Here is a 21522-nt window from a genome sequence, read left to right as displayed (position 1 = left end):
ACCTATAATCACACTCTTGGAGGTGGTGTTAAATTGAAATATCTAGGAGTTTGGATCTCTGGGGAAGTAAACTATTATGTCAATGAGAATTTAGCACCACTATTAATGAAACTGAAACATAAAGTGAATACTTGGTGCTGTCTTCCTCTCTCCGTGGCAGGACGCTGCAATTTAATTAAAATGATTTGGCTCCCACAAATATTATATATCTTGCATAATTCTCCAATTTGGATCAACCAGAAATGGTTGAAGAAACTGGAATCGGAAGAAGGGCCAAGCTCGGATTAGCTTGCAATCAATGCAGCTTCCTGTTAGGAGGGGAGGAGTGGCAATACCGCATCCGAGATTATATTTTCTGGCAGCCCAACTCCAACATCTAGCTGGGGCGGGGTCTCAAGGCAGAGAGTGTCTGAATCATAAAATGATGATTGAGAGCGCACCCCATAGCCTACTGGTTGAGGTAGTGGAGGCCAACTCTTTCGCCCATAAGTGCCCTACTAGCATTTTGATGAGGAAAGTGTGGCAGGCAACAAAGCTGCTTATGGGATACATGGGGGTGATTGATTATACCCCCCTATGGCATAACGGAAATTTGGCTGAGCTAAGAGGTATAGATAGACCCTGGGAATGGGAAAGGCAGGGAATTAACAGGTTAACGCAACTATATGAAGGGAATCTCATGAAATCTTTTGAAGCCCTTAGACAAGAATTCGAATCATGGGTTAAAGCTATCAATTCCACGATGTGGTGTGAAAGGGTGTTGTATATAAAGCAGAATAATCTGAAGAAATTTGGGGCGTTATGGAACCCCTGGCTGAGCGAGATGGGTTACCCCTTGGGCAGGGCGCCCGCGGGGCGGGCCTAGCCCCTGCCTGGCGGGTCCGCTGCCGGTGGGGGGGAGGGGAGGGGTTGCGGGTTCCCGCTCCCCCCCCCCCTCCGTTGGCTTGGCCTCCGGTCGCGTTGCCCCCCTTTTGCTCCCGGCAGTGTCCACTCTCTTCCAGCCAGTCAGATACCATTGGAGCTGGAGCGGTTGGTGTTAACAGTGTGTGTTCATTAATGGGGGGTGGATTAGGTGGGGTTTTTGGGGGGGGGGGTGTTAAAATGTAAGTTTGTTACAACTTGAATGTTGTGCAAGTATTGGCTTTGTGATAGTCAAGCTTGAGATGATGTGAATATTCATGTTAACCTTGTGTTGGAAAATTAATTAAAAAAAAATATTAAAGATTAAAGAATCGCTATATACATCGATCCCGCATGAGTGGGGACTTAAGGCCGTGCTTCACTTTCTAGAAGAAAAATTTCCGCTTCGTGCTTCACAAAATTCATTTATTATGGAGATGCTGGAATTTTATGCTTCAACATAATTGTTTTCTATTCTTGAGCATGAATTACCAGCAGATCAGAGGCACTTCGATGGGGGCCCCCTTGGCCCCGTCTTATGCATGCCTACACTTGGGACTTTGGGCGAAGGACCATGTGTTCACCTCTTCGATGTACCTCAGCCACTGTCGCCTGTGGCTGAGGTACATCAATGACGTGTTTATGGCCAGGGAGTGGACAACTCAGGAACTTGAATTGTTCATTGAGGAACTAAATGGGAATAATAGAAACATAGTGTTAACTTTCTCATGTGGTGCTGAGACTCTACCCTTCCTTGACCTGGCCATCGCTATCAAAAATGGCAAATTGTCTACCAAAACCTTTAGGAAGAAGACCGCGGCAAATACTCTTCTCCTGGCTTTGAGCCATCATCCAAAATCACTCATACAGGAGATACTGGTTGGCCAATTCCTCTGTATACGGAGGAATTGTTCTGAGGTGGAAGACTTTCACAATGAGGCTCATGAAATGTATAGGTGGTTTTGTGATGGGGGCTATTCACATGCCTGCATTCGTAAAGCCAAGAGAAGAGCTTGCCAAGCAGATAGGAGGGAACTTCTGCCTGGAAACAGTGACAGAGACCAACAAATCCCAGGGGATGCCCCAATTAGGATTATTACCAAATATGGGGCGCAGTGGGAACAAATTAAAAACATACATGGTCACCACTGGCATATCCTTGAAGCTCTAATTCTTGGTTAAATTGGTGATTGGCAGCTGCTGACAGCCAGAAGGGCCATGAACTTAAAGGACAGTTTGGTCCACTCTAAGTATCGGACCCAAGAAAAAAGGATGGCTTACTGACCTCCCCCCTTTAAAAGGCATGTTTTCATGTGGGAGGTGCAATATTTGTAAATATGTGGAAAAAACAAATTTGTTCACCAACTCAGATGTTAGGAAACGGTATAAAATCAATAGTTTTATTAATTGTTCGACTGAACGTGTGATCTACATGCTAACTTGCCCATGTGGTTAGCATGTGCTATCTACATGCTAACTTGCCCATGTGGATTGAACTACGTGGGCAAGACTAAAAGGTCATTAAAGATCAGGGTTGGTGAGCATGTTCAAAGCATTTTGAAAAAGGATAATGAACACTCCCTCTCACTGCGCTTTTTGAATACTCATGATGGCGATCCAAAGGGTCTAAAATGCAAAGGGATATATAAGCTCAATCTAACCCCCGTAGAGGTGACTTTGACAGGATCTTATACCAGAAAGAGAAAAATTTGGATTTTTAATTTATATTGTATGTATATTTAATTGTCTATAAAATGATTCTGTGTCTCTTCTTTCCTTTTGGAAAAATGTAAAAATTAGAAGGTGATGTAAGCAAAGAGGGGTTATCTTGGTGTAGGGCAGTGGTTCTCAACGCCAGTCCTCAGGACCCACCAACAGGCCAGGTTTTAGGCATTACCTTGGGGGGATGTAGACTAGAATACTGCAATCACTGAGCAGCAAATGAGATCACCTGTGATGTATTTCAGTTATCTTGCAAACCTGGCCTGTTAGTGGGCCCCGAGGACAGGAGTTGAGAACCACTGGTGTAGGGTATGTATTGTGTGTGTGTGTGTGTGTGTGTGTCACTGTGTGTATAACAAGGGTTAAATTTGGCGATAACGCTGTGAAACTCAGAGGTGTTTGTTATTTTTGTAATTAAGACTACTTAAGAACGCTTTGGGAAACACTGCATGCTCTGAAGAAGCTTGGCATCAAGCGAAACATGTCAGAAGTACACCATCACGCTGGTTGCTTGTGCCTATATGTCTTATGGGAGATTGACCGCTTGAAAGTGCACAGACCTGAGACTACTACTCTTTAGTTCCTCTGGAAAATCTAAAAATCAAGCTCGATCATCTGCTTGGAAAATCGGCACGGACTTTACCACACATTAGACAGTCTGAGTCAGAGACTCCTGAACAAACGTCTTTACATGACATGTTGCTCGATGATCACACTGGATGATTGTATCAAGATGTCTTGAACTGTATATTACCCCCATGTACTAGAAGTGGATGCTATATGCAGTTTAATTCACAACTGTTTGTTTCCTTGATCCCTTGAATTTCATATATACCAGTTTGTGACCTACAGATCTGACTTATCGATCAAAACTTTCTATCGTGAAATTTTCCTATACAGTGGAATATCAGTTTGTCGTCTGTTTAGAAATAACTGGTAACATTGTAGTGAAACACATATGCACTTTACTTTGAAGCGGAGCATAGAGACTAATTTTGCATTATCAATTAATTCATCTGATTTTTTTTCACTCCATTTATTATTTTTTTTATACATCTTTAACCACTTTCCGACTGCCGCACGCCGATGTACGTCGGCAGAATGGCACGGGCAGGCATATTGGTGTACAGGTACGTCCAATTTTAAATGCTGCCCTGCCATCGCGAGCACGCCACCAACGGAGCGCTCGCGTGCTGGTCTGGACCCCTGTGAGTCCGGTCGTGGGTCCCGCGGACTCTATCGCCGTGGGCATACCCGCAATCGTCTCACGGGGCGGCTGAACTGGGAGATGCCGTTCTGCCTAGTAACAAGTGATGCTGATCTCTGCTCCATGTGATTGGAGCAGAGATCAGTGTTCACTAAAAGAAAGTCCAGCCCCCAACAGTTAGTAACACGCCCCTAGGAACACTTAACCCCTACACTGCCACCCACTGGTTAACCCCTTCACTGCCAGTGCCATTTACACAGGAATCACTGCATTCGTATAGCAGTGATTGCTGTATAAATGACAATGGTCCCAAAAAAGTGTCAAAAATGTCCGATGTGTCCGCCATAATGTTGCGGTCACAATAAAAATCACTGATTGCCGCCATTACTAGTAAAAAAAAAAAAAGATGAATTTAAAATGCCATAAAACCATCCCCTATTTTGTAAACGCAAACCAATCGCTTATTTCGATGTGTGTTTTTTTTTTTTTTACCAAAAATATGTAGAATACGTATCGGCCTAAACTGAGGGAAAAAAATTGTGTTTTATATATTTTTGGGGGATATTTATTATAACAAAAAGTAAAAAATGAGTTTTTTTTTCAAAATTGTCGCTCTATTTTTGTTTATACGCAAAAAATAAAAACCGCAGAGGTATAAAAATACAACCAAAAGAGAGCTCTATTTTGTGGGGGGGAAAAAAATGTGATTTTTTTGGAACAGAAATTTTCCTGAGCTCTGAATATCGTTGAAATTGGTCATTCGGGAGATCTGTGTCTATGGTGTATGAGAGTTTTGTACGATTGGGTGTGGTGGCCACCTTTTTTCTATTAAGGCTTATTTGTCTTCATTTTTATTATGTGTATCAAACTAGGTGGATTTTATATAAACTTTTTATATTTTATATGTGGTTAATCAATAAAGATATTTAGTTAAGTACACCGGTCTTTCCTTTCAGAAGAGCACCTTTTGGGAATCTTTCCCTTAATTTTATTTAATTTTTTTCTTTGTATGCTGTTGTACTCTTGCCATCCCAAACGTTTTGAACTTAATTTGTTTTAAAACCTTCGGGTGACGGTAATAAGATTAAGTAGTTGGGAAGGCATTTATCTATGCTAGGTAATCAAACCACTGCAATCTGAACCATATTGGATGAGCCATTGTGTCCCTACCCCACTTTTCCTTTTGTTTTGTTCAATATTTTATGTCTCACTGTATTTGCCCAGCGGTCTTTCAAATGCAATTTTTTTGGGGGAAAAAAATCACTTCAATGAATGAAAAATTAAACAGTAAAGTTAGCCCAATTTATATATATATATATATATATATATATATATATATATATATATATATATATATATATATATATATATATATATATATATATATATATATATATATATATATATATATATATATATATATATAATTTTTTTTTTTTTTTTTTATGTGAAAGATGTTAGATCACGATTCTCACAGCATATCTTCTAAGCAAAAAAATTGTGATTCTCATTTTAGCCAGAATCATGCAGCTCTAACCTTTATACATATGGGTCAACAGTAGGGTTGCAATGGATCAAAAAACTCAGATCGGATCATTCCTCGGAGCAGAGTCAAGGATCGGAGCAGAGTCAAGGATCAGCAAATAATTAAATTTGCAAAAAACTGTAAAAATTCCACCACCATATAGTCCCCACTGTAATATCCACAATCTCCCCCACTGTAATATTGGCTGAGCATAGCTGGGTATCGCCGATTATGGCTGGGTATTGACAGAGTATGGAGGAATGGCTGTGACTACAATTGTCACTGAGCAGCACTGTGGGCACTACAGATCCAGCCCACAGCGCTGCTGCTATCCGATTGCTCCCCTCTACTGTACAGATATGTACAGAGGGGAGAGTGGACCCGGCGTCCTAACATAACAGTTTGTTTACAAGTGATCGCATTGTAAACGGCTGACGGGTGCACCAAGATGGCCGCCGCTCCAGAGCTAGGTCGAAGCCGCAGCCTTTCCTAAGCCCGAAGCCTCAGAGTGCCCCGATCCGAACAGGGTCACCCATTCGGATCACAGATCAGTGACGATCCGTTGCACCCCTAGTCAACAGCCAAGGTGAGCAAGCACCCCTGCTGGTGGTGGAGCACTCTTCATTGATGGTGGAGCACTGATCCCACTGTTTTAGTGGACATTTGGGGGACTTATAAATACGTGTTCTGTTGGCGGTGGCTGTTTTCATTTAGGTGGAGTTACAAATGTAATGGAGTATTATTTGAAATAGTTTTCATGTATGAACACTAAAATAAGCAATGTATAACACACACACACACACACACACACACACACACACACACACACACACACACACACACACACACACACGAGATCGATCGATCGTGCTCAAGTTTGCATACCCTGGCAGAAATTGAGAAATTTTGGCATTATTTTGGAAAATATGACTACCAAAAAAACCTGCCTTTTTTAGGATGGCAATTGCATGAAGCCATTTATTATCACATTTGTTTTTGGATCCTTTTTAAATCATAACAAATCGCCCAAATGGCCCTGATAAAAATTACATACCCTGGAATGTTTGGCCGTGGTACACACACAGGTTAAAATGGCAGTTTATAGGTTGATTTCCCACATTTGTGGCTTTTTAAATCACAATTGGTGTTTGTGTATAAATAGTCAATGAGTTAGCGCTCACATGGATGCACTAAGCAGGCTAGACGCTGAGCCATGAGGAGGTAGATAAACAGTCAAAAGACCTGCGCAACAAGGTAATAAAACTTTACAAAGCTGGCAAAGGATATAAAAAGATATCCAAAGCTTTGAATATGCTAGTCGGTAGTGTTTTTAATCACTTAAGAAGTGGAAAAGTAGGGGCTCTTTTAAAACCAAGCCAAGGTCAGGTAGACCAAGAAATATTGAAACCACAACTGGTGGAAGAATTGCTCACGATACAAAGAAAAACCCACAGGTAACTGCAGGAGCACTACGGGCTGCTCTCCAAAGTCAGTGTGGTAGTTTTTAAGGAGCACAATTCAGCGATACTTGAACAAAAGAGCTGCATGATTGAGCTGCCAGAAGGAAGCCTTTACTGCGGCAATGCCACAAAAAAGCCAATGAGGCATGTGAAGGTGTTGGGTATATTGTAACCAGTTTTTTTTTTTTTGCAACTTATAACAGTGCCCGTTCACACTACCGCGACTTGTCAGGCGACTTAGCCGCCTGACAATTCGCGCTCCGTTCTGTACTATGGAACCGTTCTAATAGGAGCGACTCAAGTCGCTTCGACTTGGATAAAGGTTCCTGTACTATTTTTGGGGCGACTTCAGGCGACTTGCATTGACTTCTATACAGTAGTCGTTTTGCAAGTCGCTGCTGAAGTCGTGTGCAGGTCGCGTCTGTGAGTCGTGCTGCAAGTCGCGTTGCCACTGTGTGAACAGGCACTTAAGGCTTCTTTCTGGCAATTTGACAATGCAGCGCTTTTTTTTTTTTTTTTTGTTCAAGTATCGTATTGTGATCCTTCATATCAACCGCACCATCTTTTTCCAGAGCAGCCTGTATTTCTCCTGAGGTTACCTGTGAGTTTTTCTTTGTATCCTGTGGCAGTTGTGGCTAAAATCTTTCTTGGTCTATCTGACCTTGACTTGGTATCGAGCCCTTAAATTTCCACTTAAGTGATTAAACAGTACTGACTGGCATATTCAAGGCTTTGGATATCTTTTTATATCCTTTTCCGTTTTTGTAAAGTTTCATTACCTTGCTACGCAGGTCTTTTGACTGTTCTTTTCTACCTCCTCATGGCTCAGTGTCTAGCCTGCTTGGTGCATCCATGTGAGAGCTAACAAACTAATTGACTATTTATACACAGACACTAATTGTAATTTAAAAAGCCACAGATGTGGGACATTACCTTTTTAATTGCCATTTTCACCTGTGTATGCCATCTTCTGTGTCTGCACCAAGGCCAAACATTCCAGGGTATGTAAACTTTTTTATTTTTTTTTTCATTTTTTTTTTTTTTTTTCAGGGCCTTTTGGGTGATTTCTGTTATGATTTAAAAAGCATCCAAAAACTGTTAAAACTGGTTTCGTGTCATTGCTATCCTCAGATAAGACAATTTTTTTATTTATTTTTTGCTGTGATTTTCAATATTAATGCCAAAATGTCACAATTTCTGACAGGGTATGCAAACTTTTGAGCACAACTGTGTGTGAGTTTGTATGCATGTGGGTAGAGAGAGATATAGAGAGATATGTAGAAGTGTGTGTGTGTGTATATAATATATTATACATTGTATCTCACGAAAGTGAGTACATCCCTCACATTTTTGCAAATATTTTATATCTTCATGTGACAACACTGTTAGAATTGACACTTTGCTAGAATGTAAATTAGTGAGTGTACAGCTTGTATAACAGTGTACATTTGATGTCCCCTCAAAATAACACACAGCCATTAATGTCTAAACTGCTGGCAACACCCCTAAATGAAAATGTCCAAATTGGGTCCAATTAGCCATTTTCCCTCCCTGGTGTCATGTAGCTCAGTGTTTCAAGGTCTCAGGTGTGAATGGGGAGCAGGTGTGTTAAATTTTGGTGTTATCACACTCTCTCATACTGGTCGCTGGAAGTTCAACATGGCACCTCATGGCAAAGAACTCTGAGGATCTGAAAAAAAATTGTTATAATGATGGCCTAGGCTATAAGAAGATTGCTAAGACCCTGAAACTGTGCTGCAGCAGGGTTGCCAAGACCATACAGCGGTTAAACAGGACAGGTTCCACTCAGAACAGGCCTCACCATGGTCGAACAAAGAAGTTGAGTGCATGTGCTCAGCGTCCCACACAGAGGTTGTCTTTGGGGAAAAAGATGTATGAGTGGTGCCAGCATTGCTGTAGAGGTTGAAGGGGTGGGGGGACGAGCCTGTCAGTGCTCAGACCATATGCCTGTCATCCCAGAAGGAAGCCTCTTCTAAAGATGATACCCAAGAAAGCTTGCAAACCGTTTACTGAAGACAAGCGGACTAAGGACATGGATCACTAGTACCAAGATAAACGTATTTGTTTCAGATGGTGCCAAGCATGTGTGGTGGCAACCAGGCGAGGAGTAAAAGACAAATGTGGCTTGCCTACAATCAAGCATGGTGGTGGAAATATCATGGTCTGGGGCTGCATGAGTGCTTCTGGCACTGGGGAGCTAATGTTAATTTAGGGCACCATGAATGCCAACATGTACAGTGACATACTGAAGCAGAGCATGATTCCCTCCCTTCAGAGACTGGGCTGCAGGGCAGTATTCCAACAAAGCAACCCAAAACACACCTCCAAGTTGACCACTGCCTTGCTAAAGAAACTGAGGGTAAAGGTGATGGACTGGCCAAGCATGTCTCGAGACCTAAACCCTATTGCACATCTGTGGGGTATCCTCAAACGGAAGGTGGAGGAGCGCAAAGTCTCTAACATCCACCAGATTCGTGATGTCGTCATGGAGGAGTGGAAGAGGTCTCCAATGGCAAGCTGTGAAGCTTTGTTGAGCTTCATGCCCAAGAGGGTTAAGGCAGTGCTTAAAAATGTTGCCACACAAAATTTCGACACTTTGGGCCCAATTTGGACATTTTCACCTAGGGGTGTACTCGCTTTTGTTGCCAGCGGTTTAGACATTAATGGCTGTGTTGAGTTATTTTAAGGGGGCAGCAAATTTACACTGTTATACAAGCTGTACACTCAATACTTTACATTGTAGTAAAGTATAATTTCTTCAGCGTTGTCACATGAAAAGGTATAATATATTTACAAAAATGTGAGGTGTGTACTCACTTTTGTGAGATACGGTGTGTGTGTGTGATACACACACACACACACACATATATATTTTAAAATTGTGAAAACCTATTGAGCACATGGGTCTACCAAGGGGTGGTATGCTAATTGTATTTCAGTTGTTGGTGGAGCACATGTGTATCTAATTTACAAATATATTTTCATTCAACACCATATATCTTTGGACTGTCAGTTGATCTTTTACTTTTAATTCTGGGTGAATTCTGTTTTCTAATCTGCTCTATGGTCAGCTGGCTGCACTCTCGGGCTCCCTGGTAGGGCAGGAGAGCCGTGGAAGGCGGCGGGAAGATGTGCCCTCCCGCAGCATGTAAAAGCAATCCAGTGGTAATTTGCTGCTAGGATTGCTAATACAAGAAAGCCGACCGCTGGCTGAAAAAAAATACCGCAATACTTCAGACATCATCCCGGTATAACCACTCAAATCAACAAAGCATATGCTTCTCTAATGTATAGTTTCCTTAATCTAGAACACTTGGCATGAATCCTGTCTGGTTTCTCTTTCCTCTGTGTTCTACATGAATCGTTTCTGACTGTAGATTTCAACACCAGGCAATGCTGGAGACAATCCTGCCCCCACTTCAGCTCAGAGCAGAGGTGATTGACAGCTTGTGCATGTTTCCCTACAAGACTGTAGAGGAGGTGTGTCCATTCACTCCGCTCGGGCCTCAGAGTACTCTCAGCAATGTGCTGTGCAGTGTGTAAATAAAAGAAATAAACTTTTATACTCTTCGATGCTGCATCTAATCCCCCACAGGCTCTGCACTGAGACCTGCGCGATTTAAACTCTGATTTCTCAGTTCTCCCCTCAGCAGAGAGCTAGTAGCAGTCAGTCACCACTCTTTGCTCTGCCTTTCCAGTGGTTACTGGAGCTCCTGGCTGTGGAGTGGATGGATACTGACTGTAAAGTTGGAATCTGATCCAGAGCCTGGAAAGGCTAAGTGACCTCAGCCGACAGCAGGCTTTGGCACGTTGGCTATAAAAATGGGTCACAGGCATGCAGAATGCACTGCACTTCTCCATAGGGTAAAGTAGGACCAAAAAAAGGTTTTGGCCATGCTTCTTTTTTCAGATCCCTTCCTCCTGGAAACTCAGAAATGGCCTTTGATGTGTGTGGTTTGAATGACTCTAGAAAAGAGGGGTGCAGATAAACAGTACAAGTTTTATGTAGATGGTTTCATCACTGTGTATCACCTTAGGTTAGTCACTTCAATGGTATATGTAAAGATATTTATTTATTTTTTGCTTCTGTTTTTAGCATTTGCATTTATGGCGGTGGTGACCGTAAAGGCCAAATAAATGTTGTTGCAAAGGGCGTGGATATAGTCATTGCTACTCCTGGAAGACTGAATGATCTACAAATGAACAACTTTGTTACCTTAAAAAGTATAACGTACTTGGTAAGTAAATATTTAAAGTGTCACTAAGCCCACATCATAAAGAAACGATCAATTGCTTTTTTATAGTCACTGATATTTGTTTTCTGTATTTTTCAAAAAACCTGTTTTGATCCTGCTGCTCTCTATGTTGATCTGTTTATGTCCTCAATTCCGCCTAGGGATTTTGCAGCTGTGGTGGCAACACTGCACTGCACAAGGGCCCCCCCCCCCCGAGCGAACCAGTCTGGGGTACCCCTACTCATTCACCAAAATAATAATAGAGAGACTGTTTGTTTTTGACAATTTCTTTATTAAAAAAATGAAATGTCCCCCCTTATAGATCTGTCAATCACGACGTCTGACCCCGCCGTCCCGAAAAAAAAAAGGCTGTGGGGAAATTTGCACCAGATATGTGTTAACTGATGGCTCATTCTACCACAAGTGTTTTTTTTTTTTTTTTGGGGGGGGGAACCAACATCAAGCTTTGGTAGCTCAAATTTGTAGGGCTCTTACTTGGTCTTTAATGAATTTTAACCAACTGAATGCTTGAGCCTCTGATTATGTGACTCTTTGGTCAGGGAGTCTTGCAGGCTGCTGCTTGAGGCTCTATCCTGTTCTGGTTTAGTTGTTTGCATTTTGTTGCAGTGCTGCCCTCCCCTCATGTTCAGTGTTTTGAGACAATAAAAATTGGTTTAATACTGTATACAGAGTAATGCATATCATTTTATAAAATGCAACCTCACCTTAGTCAAACAGTGATGTCGCTTACAGGCCACTAATAAGCAGGAGAGGGACGTGTCAAAGGCCCCGGGGTCCCATGAAGCTGTACCCACTGGCAGGTAATAAAAACAAAAGGAAAGGGAAACTCAAAGCAAATGGTATAGCCGGATGTATATACATGCGGCATAACATATCCATATTGAGTGAGAGATCCATCCATCCCAAGGGACATTGATGTTCACACAACAAACAAAAGGAAATGCCTGCACAGACTGCGTTCAAGTCATGGCCCCACCAAGTATGCCAAAATCAGCGTCCGTCTCCAAGCCCTGCCTAACCTGTACTCAAGCAGCGCTTAAATAGTAAGCTAAGCCCAGCTGATCGGTCACAAACGCCGATCAGCTGTGCATCCGGCTAACCCAGGACAGTCCTCCAAGGGCGGGTCCCCTGGGATGATGCCGCGCCCCACCTCCACACTGCGCAAGCGCCTCACATACAGCGCACAGCTAACCGACAACCTGCCAATCCTCTCAAGCGCGCTGACGTCACCACGACAGCACAGCGAAGGGGCAAGACGCAGGGCCGTCCCACTGGCACGGAGAGTTGCGGCTAAAATAGCCATGAAAGCCAGTGGGGGGGGGGGGGGGGAGATCCCACCCTCACTGTATGCCCCAAACAGGGACTGTCTCCACCGTGCCGGGCGCACATGAAAAGGACAGGAAAAAAAAAAATGTAAAGAGATAAATAGCTGTAAATAAAGCTAAAGTTAAATCAAAGCAGTATACATAGTCTATGGAGGAAGGAATAAGGAGGAACCCCGCGTCAGCATCTCCACCTCATGGGGCAAAGAAATGGCAAACCAAAGAGACAATCCAAAATAAATAAAATAAATTATTGCCCTATAATATGGGTATAATATAGGAGATTAGGAAACTCAATATGCATGAAAGAAATCCAATGAGCAAACGATAGATTGCTCATATTACACTGGGTCAGATGGAAAGAAACATATTCACACAAACAGACCCCAGTTATTTTGCCATTCCTCCCGAATTAAACCCCTCCAAAAATGGTCTAAAGCAAACTATCTCATTGAGGCCAGGTGGGCAATTAGCCCTCCAAGGTATATATATCAACCTCAGTTCGAGCTGGAGGAGACTCTTATTCCAGTCCCCTCCTCTCGGACTGGGGTGGATACGGTCCAGAATCAAAAATTTAACCCCAGGGAAGATGCTCTGATGGACTAGGGTGGTGTTTCTCCCCAAAGGCAGGTAAGGATTACAGACCTGCATACTACGAATGTGGCGATTAGGCTGTCTTCCAAAAGGGGAGCTTGGTTTTCCCAATATAAAAGCAGCCACAATCACATTGGAGGAGATACACCACCCCCAAATGCCTGGCAATTCGCGAAATGGCGAGCTTTAGAAGTTTGACCATTGGGCAAAATGGGATTTTTTACTAGTGTTAATGTATCGACAATACCCACATGCACCACACATGAAAGTGCCCTTGTATTTACAATGTTCACTAGCTTCCTTTTCTCTATATTCACTCTTAAGTAGTCTGGAGGCAACAGATGTTGCCCTCCTGAAGATGGAGAGGTACATCTGGGATTAGACAACCAAGTTGAGGGTCCATTTTGAGAGTATGCCAGTATTTTGAAACAATCTTATGGATATCAACATATCGATTACAATATTTTGTTATGATTCTGAGGGGATTATCCTGACTAGGAAGTCGTTGGGAATACAGAATGTCCTGTCTAGTTCGAGTTGTGGCCCGTCGGAATGCCTTTTTAAGTGACGTGTTAGAATGCCCCCTCATGAGCAGCCTATGTCTCAATTTATCAGCCTATGTTTTAAAAGTGGCATCGGCCGTACAATTACGTCTTACCCTTAAATACTGACTATATGGTATAGACCTGATCAGGGTCTCGGGGTGAAAACTAGAAGCATGCAGGGTATTATTTCTTGCAGTTTTTTTACGATAAAGGCTGCTACCAAGGGTACCGTCCTCATTCCTGGATACCTGAACATCGAGAAATGCGATGGTATGGGTATTTGATGACCTGGTAAAGGCAAGATTGAATTCATTGCGATTCATTCTTGCTAGGCATTGACTCAATAATTCTAGTGGGCCATCCCAAATGGTGAAAATTTCATCAATGTACCTAAACCACACCAAGAAGTGGTCTGTGTACATTGATAAGTCCTCACCGCTTAGGAACATGTGTTCCCACTCCCCAAGGTACAGGTTGGCATACGATGGGGCACAACAAGTCCCCATCGCAACCCCCTGCACCTGGAGGTAGTGGGAACCATTAAAAGTAAAGGCATTATGATGTAGGATGTAATCTAGAAGGGACAAGTTAAATTCGTTGTACCCCCAGTCAACATCACTACATTGATGGTATGCTTCACAGCTGCCAGCCCCTAGTCATGGGGAATGGAGCTGTAGATCGTCTCCACGTCGATAGTCACAAGGTGGGCACCCCTGGGAATCGCCAGATTTTCAATCTTGAGAAAGTGGATTGTATCCTTCACCTGTGATTGTAACCCGGTGACAAATGGTTTGAGATGCTCATCAATGAGCCTACTGGCATTTTCACTGATGGAACCCTTGCCAGAGATTATCGGTCTGCCCGTAGGATTGTGTATGTCCTTGTGGACCTTGGGAAGGGAGTAGAAGGTCGGTACTTTAGGAAAGTTCGAATATAATTCCATGTCGTCTGATTAATAACATTGTTAGAGTAAGCCTGATCAACAAGTTGATAATACTCAAGATTGTATTTTCGAACAATGTCAGATTATCCTTTTGTACCAATTCCTATTTCTCAAAATCTTAGAACACATAGCCACATAATGGGTACTGTCCATAAGGACAATATTGCCCCCCCTTGTCCTCCGGTTTGATTACTATCCATGTGTTTTCACTGAGGGATTTCAGAGCCCTCCTCTCAGAAGCATCGGAATTGGTTGATAGGGGAGAACCTACATATAGCTTGTCAATATCCCCAGTAACCAATCTCAAGAAGGTTGCAATATTGAGATTGGAACTCGGAGAAGGAAACATTGAGGATTTTTTCTTTAATCTGGATCCTGAGAGGGTATCCTTGGTTTTGTCTGTTGTGGCTTCCAGGGATAAGGAGCGAACATGAGGTAAGTCAATACAATCAATAAGATCTGTGGTGTCATTTTCCTCCAAAAGGGAGACTAATTGATCAATCGCCCTGTTCTCGCTGGGCGTAAGATCATTATTTCCCCCAGGTTTCTGGTACATATTCTTTAACATGATTTTCCATGCAAAAAGTTAGAGATCTTTGACAAGTTCAAACTTGTCTACATTTGCATTTGGACAAAACCCTAAGCCCTTTTGGAGTATCCGAGACTCTTCCAGGGAAAATGGGTAGGATGAGAGATTAATTATCTTCATCGTGGTTGGGTGATCAGGTGCAGGGGATCTAACAATAGGTCGTCCAGATTCTCCATCTAAGTAAGATGGTTTATTCTGGCACTGGTTAAAAGTGCCTCCACAAAAGGGGAGTAACTAATTTTTCTGTGCCTTTTTATTGTTTTAGATCTGGTAATGGGATGGGATGGAGGTGCAGAAACACCCGTCCCAGCTGTTGGGGCCCTACCTGACACCAAAGGTATTCCAGATGCACCCTCAGATGGATTTTCTCCATTGGTTCTTGTCCCCTGCATCTGATCACGACCCCGATGGATAGGAGGAGTTTTCTTATTCTTCGTAGAAACCTAGGAAGATCAACTGGATGAGGAATGAGAAATCACTGCATAGTGTTCTTTTTTTTATTATTGAACCTATTTTTCCATTGTGATTGACCTGTATTCCATTTATAGGCCCTGTTGTCCTGGAACGTCAACTTGTCCCTACTAAATTTTTTCCATCTTTTTTTAATCAGAATATTTTTGTTGAAGGCTTCAAGTTGTTTCTGAAGCTTAGTTTCCCTTACCACAAATGTTTTGTGGGTCTTGAATGTTTGGAGTTGCACTCAATCTCCGTATCGAGAGTCCTGAAGCATCTCCCATATTCTCCAATAAGGAGCTGCATCATTTCTCTTGAACAGGTCCCTAGGACCTTTTCCCAGGCAGTCTTGAAATCAGTCCAGTCCCTCCAAATTCGGAAAGATCTCAACTCTCAGTCCAAGGGGGTTCATATCATCCCTGAGATAATCCTCAAATGATTTAATATGCCAGAAAATGGAGGATTTCTTCTCAAATTCTAGTTAATTTTAAGAACGGATTGATTGGCAAAAATGAGCAGATTGTTCATTTCAGAAAGTCTTTCAAATAGCTGGACATAAGAGTATCTCCGCCAGAAATGCCACACTGACTCGTACCATCAGGAGTGGACCACCTACATACATCGGTTAAATCTACTTATTACAAAACCCAATCGGCAAGAACGCCTAGCATCAGCTGTCTTCTATGCTATAAAGGATTCCACTTTATACGGACCTCAATATATACAATGTTAAGGGATAAGCATGAAACCCTTCATTTTGTAGTATTAACGATAATCAAATGTTTTGAAACTCCAGCAAAAAACACTCCCCAAACGTCAGATAAAATCTCGCATGTAGAGCAGCAATGTGAAGGAATGTTTCCAAGCCATTAAAATGGCTGACCTCCATGCGTGACGACTTCACGTGATCCAGCTCCACCCAACGATCGTTCAGACGTCATTAGTGTCCTGAAATGTTAGAGGAAAATAAAAATTTTTGGTTAACCTGTAAATGCCTTTTGTGGAGTACATCACGGGTATCCCATCCCTTTGTTGATTTTATGGCTTACTACAATACTAAAACTTTTTGCCAGTGTCCATTCATCCAAAGTTGGCACAATAACTATATTGTAATAGATCTGAAGATATCCTATGATCTACTTCCATGAAAAGTGTTTTCAGTAAACCAAAAATCTATTTTTTTTTATTTTTTTTATTTTGGTTATTCAAATAGTATTTTTAATTGAAAGCTGAACTCTAAGGTGTTGGTTTTTTTTTGTTGTTAGTGAGGAAGAGTTTTAACCTCCTATTGACTCTTTGCCATCCTGTGCTCCTGCTGTAGAGATTTTACCTATTTCCGATCCTCTTAAAACCTGAAAGGAATTTGCACACTTCAGGGCTAGGAATATTCTTTCTTCTGTTTGTTGAAAGACAGTAGAGATCTTAATCTCTGACGATTGGGTTTAGAGTAAAAGCTTCAGAAGTGGGGCACTAGGCACAAAAAAGACTTCTAGGGGTGGCCCCTGATGGTGGCCAACCCCTCCAAGCTGCTAGGAGCCAGTGCCTCAAGGAGTAAGGACTTGAGTTCCCTGTTAGAAATCTTAGTTTCCTTACTTTTCCAGGAATTTTTTTTTCTCTGGTAGGTCTTCAACAGCTGAACTGGGTAGCAAGCAGAATACATCGTCGTAGTCCCTCCCAGCTCAGCTTATGAGTACATGCACATCCTTAAGTACATGCAACTTAAGCTGCAACAGCTCTATCCTGGATCTAAGGGCAGCCTGTAAGTGTTCCTCATGGGGGCTCGTATGACAGTGACTCCACTGCTGACAGTGTCTTCACCAGGCAAGACAGTACCCCTGTTGCAGAAGAGAGATTAACTTTCACAGGGAAGGTACACCCTTTTTTTCATCGTACAGGATATGAGTATACAGAATATCATCATCCTCCTCCCGGGTGGCCTGGATTGGTTTATCCCTTCCCCCTTTCCCCAGCCTCTGTTGTGCTGGGTGTTTGTAGCTCCTATGATTATGGCTAGCTGTAGTGTCCATTTCCTTTACAGTTACTGTGTGATAGGCTGTGGGATCACATTCCAATATTTCCACTATACTGGTATTCAGCCAGAGGTCTTTCAAGCACAGGCTCCCTCCTGTGCTGCTCAAGACCTGGACATGTATATTATTGCAGTGGGAGCTTCAGTATCCTTGTTGGAGATGGAAACCAGCAGCCATATTGTTAACAGCTCCGCGGGTGCCAATGAATGAATTGGCAAGTGCTGTGATGGGCAAGTGTTACCTGTGAACATCATGCCTTGGTGCTTTTCATGTTGCTAGCATTTGGTACGGGCACTGTTTGCTATATTGATGCCCATCAGTGCCCATGTAATGCATCAATAAGTACTGTGTGGTCATACACTGCCAAATGACACCATACTTTGCACCCTCCCACTTTGGCTTGAGACCAGCATATCTATGGATAAGGTTTTAGCCCAACATTTCTTAGTTCTACAGTCCTGCCAAGGGTTTGGTAGCTCTGGGTTTGTTTGGGGCATCTCAGGGACCAGAATGCCCCTCCCTGAGAAACACATGGCACCTGCTTCTGTACCTGGGCCCTGCCAGGGAGTACCAGTGGTCTCTGGCTCCATTTGGTGACAGAGACATGGTGAAACGAGCAATAGTTTCTTCAGTAAGAAAATACACCCGGCCAATAAAGGGGAACATCTAAAGAGGGAATTGGTTCCAAATGAGTTGCAGTCACTGCAAATGAGGTTTTCTGAGCAATGCTTTGGCTTGTATATCCGTTGCTTTGAAGTCTCCTGGCTTGCCTTTGGTGTAACCACAGTGCTTGATTGATGTCTGGACATTGACCAGTTTTACAGGCTTGCTAAAGCTTGCCCTCCGGTAAGCGTGCATTTTATGTGGTGGTGGATCGCGTCAAAGGGTGGTGTCTTTTTATCACTGGATTTTTATCACTGGACTGTTTTATCACTCATTGAGGACTGTTCATATTTATTTTTCTTTAATGGTACCCAGATTGTTTTTGGTTCACTACTGGTATTCACTTATTTTTAAATTTTAGTAATTTTGCGCAGCTTTTTCTTTTCTATATGCTCAACAGTTAACTGTGAAGTAGGAGAGGATACATGGGCAACTCTACCCAGGCAGCCTGCAGTGTTTCTTCCCTGGATCCATAACAGACAGCTAGTACATTGTCTCCTGTTTGGGTCCTCCTAATTTTGTAGAGCTTAAGCATGCCTAATGCTTCCCCGCTGTTCAATCTCTGACCTGGCTGCATTCATAGTGTTTCATAATCCTTGCCACAATCTATTCTGCTAGGAAGTTGCAAGTTCAGAGAGGCATTTCATTGTGTAATGCAATGTGTACCATTCCATTGAGAGGATGGCCTGTAGCTCCACAAGTACAAATACCATCATAGGATTCCCGTTTCCTTAGGACTAGGGCTGCAACTAACAATTATTTTCATAATCTATTAGTTGGGCGGTTTGTTTTGATTGGATAACCTTAAAGCGTGGTGTATAATTTAGTTAATATGTAAAGTTTAAAAAAAAAGGAAATTTTATTATTAAATATCTATATGCAATGGTACTATACATATAAATAACCAACAATATTGTTGGGGAGCAAAATCTCAAATCCACTCTGAGAATAACAGACAGATATACTGTATATAATAGAGGTTGAATCTGGTAAATATCAGACTCGGATCAAATATTTTGACTGTTTTGCCGATTTTCAGACAGAACTGCAGGTGGCTTGATAACAGGGCTTGATAAAAGCTCCCTGCGCCTGTTGTAACTTATGCTGGACATACAAAAACAGTCTTCCTTTAAAAAAATGAATTTTATGACTCTTCGTTTGATTTTGTAGGGTCAAATCGATGCTCGTTTTTGACCATGGTAATGGGAAAATTCGAAGGAACAAAACTTCTTAGTCAAAGGCATTTTCAGACACTAATTTTTTTTGTTCAGAAATTACATTCATTTTAAAACTGAATGTTAAAAGCAAGTGAAATTTTCAAACGACGTTCTTTCTTTTAAGCGAATGTTCAAGGATTTTTCGTATGAATATTCTCGTCCTAAAATCGATACGTGTATGGCCAGCGTAAGGCTCGGTTCACACCTACTCTACACCTCTGCTATTCACACCTATGCTGCAATTTGCGTTTTTCATTATTTTTTTTTGTTTTTTACCAAATTGTTGTTGGGCAGATTAAAAAAAACAAGCAAAAAACGCATATTGAAAAAAGTCCCTGACCCTTTCCAAATACGCAATGGTTTTCCACAGAGCAGCCTTGATTCTCCTCTTCTGGGAAGTCTGGTAAACTCCCATTTAACTTGGGCGCCCAATCTTCATGGAGAGCCTGTTATTAAAGTGGGCTGCTTTTTCTGTTATAGGCAGTCCCAGAGTTATGACTGGGTTAGGGGCTGTCTGATTTGTTCGTAAGTCGGAAAAAAGCAGAATGGCAGAGATGTAGTTTTCCGATGTTCTGTCAAGTAGCCGCAGAACATCATGCTGCCTCCCGTTCGTGAATAGTAGTCATTCGCAAGTTGGAGGTTCGTAACTCAGGGACCTCCTGTACTTCAGCTGCATCCTGCCATAGTAAGTTCTAATGGTTTCATGAATAACATGGCTTGGCCCAAATCTGTTATATTCTGGGGTAATAGACTTGACTTGTGGTTGAGTCTTTCCCTCCCCCTCCACATTCATTCTATATTGGAACTATGTTAACCACTTCAGCCCCAGGAGATTTTACCCCCTTCCTGACAGGCCATTTTTTTTGCAATACGGCATCACTTTAATGGACAATTGCGTGGACATGTAATGTTGTACCCAAACAACATTTCTCTTTTTCCCCACAAATAGAGCTTTCTTTTGGTGGTATTTGATCACCTCTGCGGTTTTTATATTTTGCCAAATAATCAAAAAAAAAAAAAAAAAAAAATGTACTATATATACTTTCTGCTATAAAATCTATCCAATAAAAAAATGCAGAAACAAATTTTTCATAAAATTAGGCCTATATATATCTGCTGCATCCATTAACATAGACAGCAGGACTCTGCCCTGCCCCCTGGCTCCCGTGTCACTGGATTGATTGACGGGGGGGGGGGGGGGGGGGGGCTGCAGCACAGAAGGTTTTTCACCTTAATGCATTCTCGTGAGACTTTACAACTCCTTTTTAAGGCCTCCTCCCCAGCTCCTGTTTGTGAAACTGAGCTTTTGGGGAAGGGTGGGGAGCAGGTAATCAAATTTGACAGGTACCTGCTCCCACTTCCGTTCTGGTAACCTTCGGCAAACGGAAGCTGAAGTTCTCCTGCACCTCCCTCCCGAAGTCTTCTGGGACACATGACGGGTCCTAGAAGACTTTGGAAACAGTCTGAGCGCAGTGCTCGTGCATACGCAGTGGGCCCCCAGCTGTGAAGCTGCAAGCTGTCACAGCCGGGTGCCTATGGTAAAGATGCTGGCGCCATCAAGGAAGAACCCGGCTTGGGTAAATGGATTATGGGACAGGTGAATGTGTGTTTAAAAGTCAGCAGCTACAGTTTTTGTAGTGGTTTTTTTTAATTTTATTTTTTTAAGCACTCCTCGCCCCCTTACATGCCACATTTGGCATATAATTTTTTTTGGGGGGGGGGGCTTCATTAGGAGGGGGGACTTCCTGTCCCACTTCCTCCTTCTGCCCAGGAACGGCCAAGGCGACTCCTTTTTTTCGCCTTAGACGGCCCCTCCCTCTAGACGATCTGCTGGGACACGTGACAGGTCCTAGGTGATGGCCTGTCCACTCCGGGAGCGCAGTGCGTTTGGCCACATCGCTGGACCGTGGAACAGGTAAGTGTCTGTTTATTAAAAGTCAGCAACTACACTTTTTGTAGCCGCTGACTTTAAATAAACATAAAAAGCCTGGAACTCCCCTTTAAGGTGAAAAACTGGAAGGGTTTACATCTCCTTTTAAGATGGCTGCCAATTACCAGTTGTAGTTGCCTTCTCA

The 21522-nt window shown here is 42.5% G+C and overlaps 1 protein-coding gene across 1 annotated transcript in view; it reads left to right on the top strand.

Annotated features, from left to right (window-relative positions):
* The window catches only part of DDX43 (DEAD-box helicase 43), a 433112-nt gene that overhangs the window by 187286 nt on the left and 224304 nt on the right, over nucleotides 1-21522 (top strand). The window contains exon 9 of the mRNA XM_077490306.1: nucleotides 10932-11073. Within this exon, the coding sequence (XP_077346432.1) occupies nucleotides 10932-11073 (142 nt within the window). The remainder of the gene's footprint in view (nucleotides 1-10931; nucleotides 11074-21522) is intronic.

The sequence above is a fragment of the Lithobates pipiens genome, unplaced genomic scaffold (assembly GCF_037356315.1).
Source record: "Lithobates pipiens isolate NorthernLeopardFrog02 unplaced genomic scaffold, aLitPip1_a1.2 Scaffold_18, whole genome shotgun sequence".
Lineage (NCBI taxonomy): Eukaryota > Metazoa > Chordata > Amphibia > Anura > Ranidae > Lithobates > Lithobates pipiens.
Note: the sequence above shows the minus strand (reverse complement) of the source record. Positions and strands in the feature narration are given on the sequence as shown.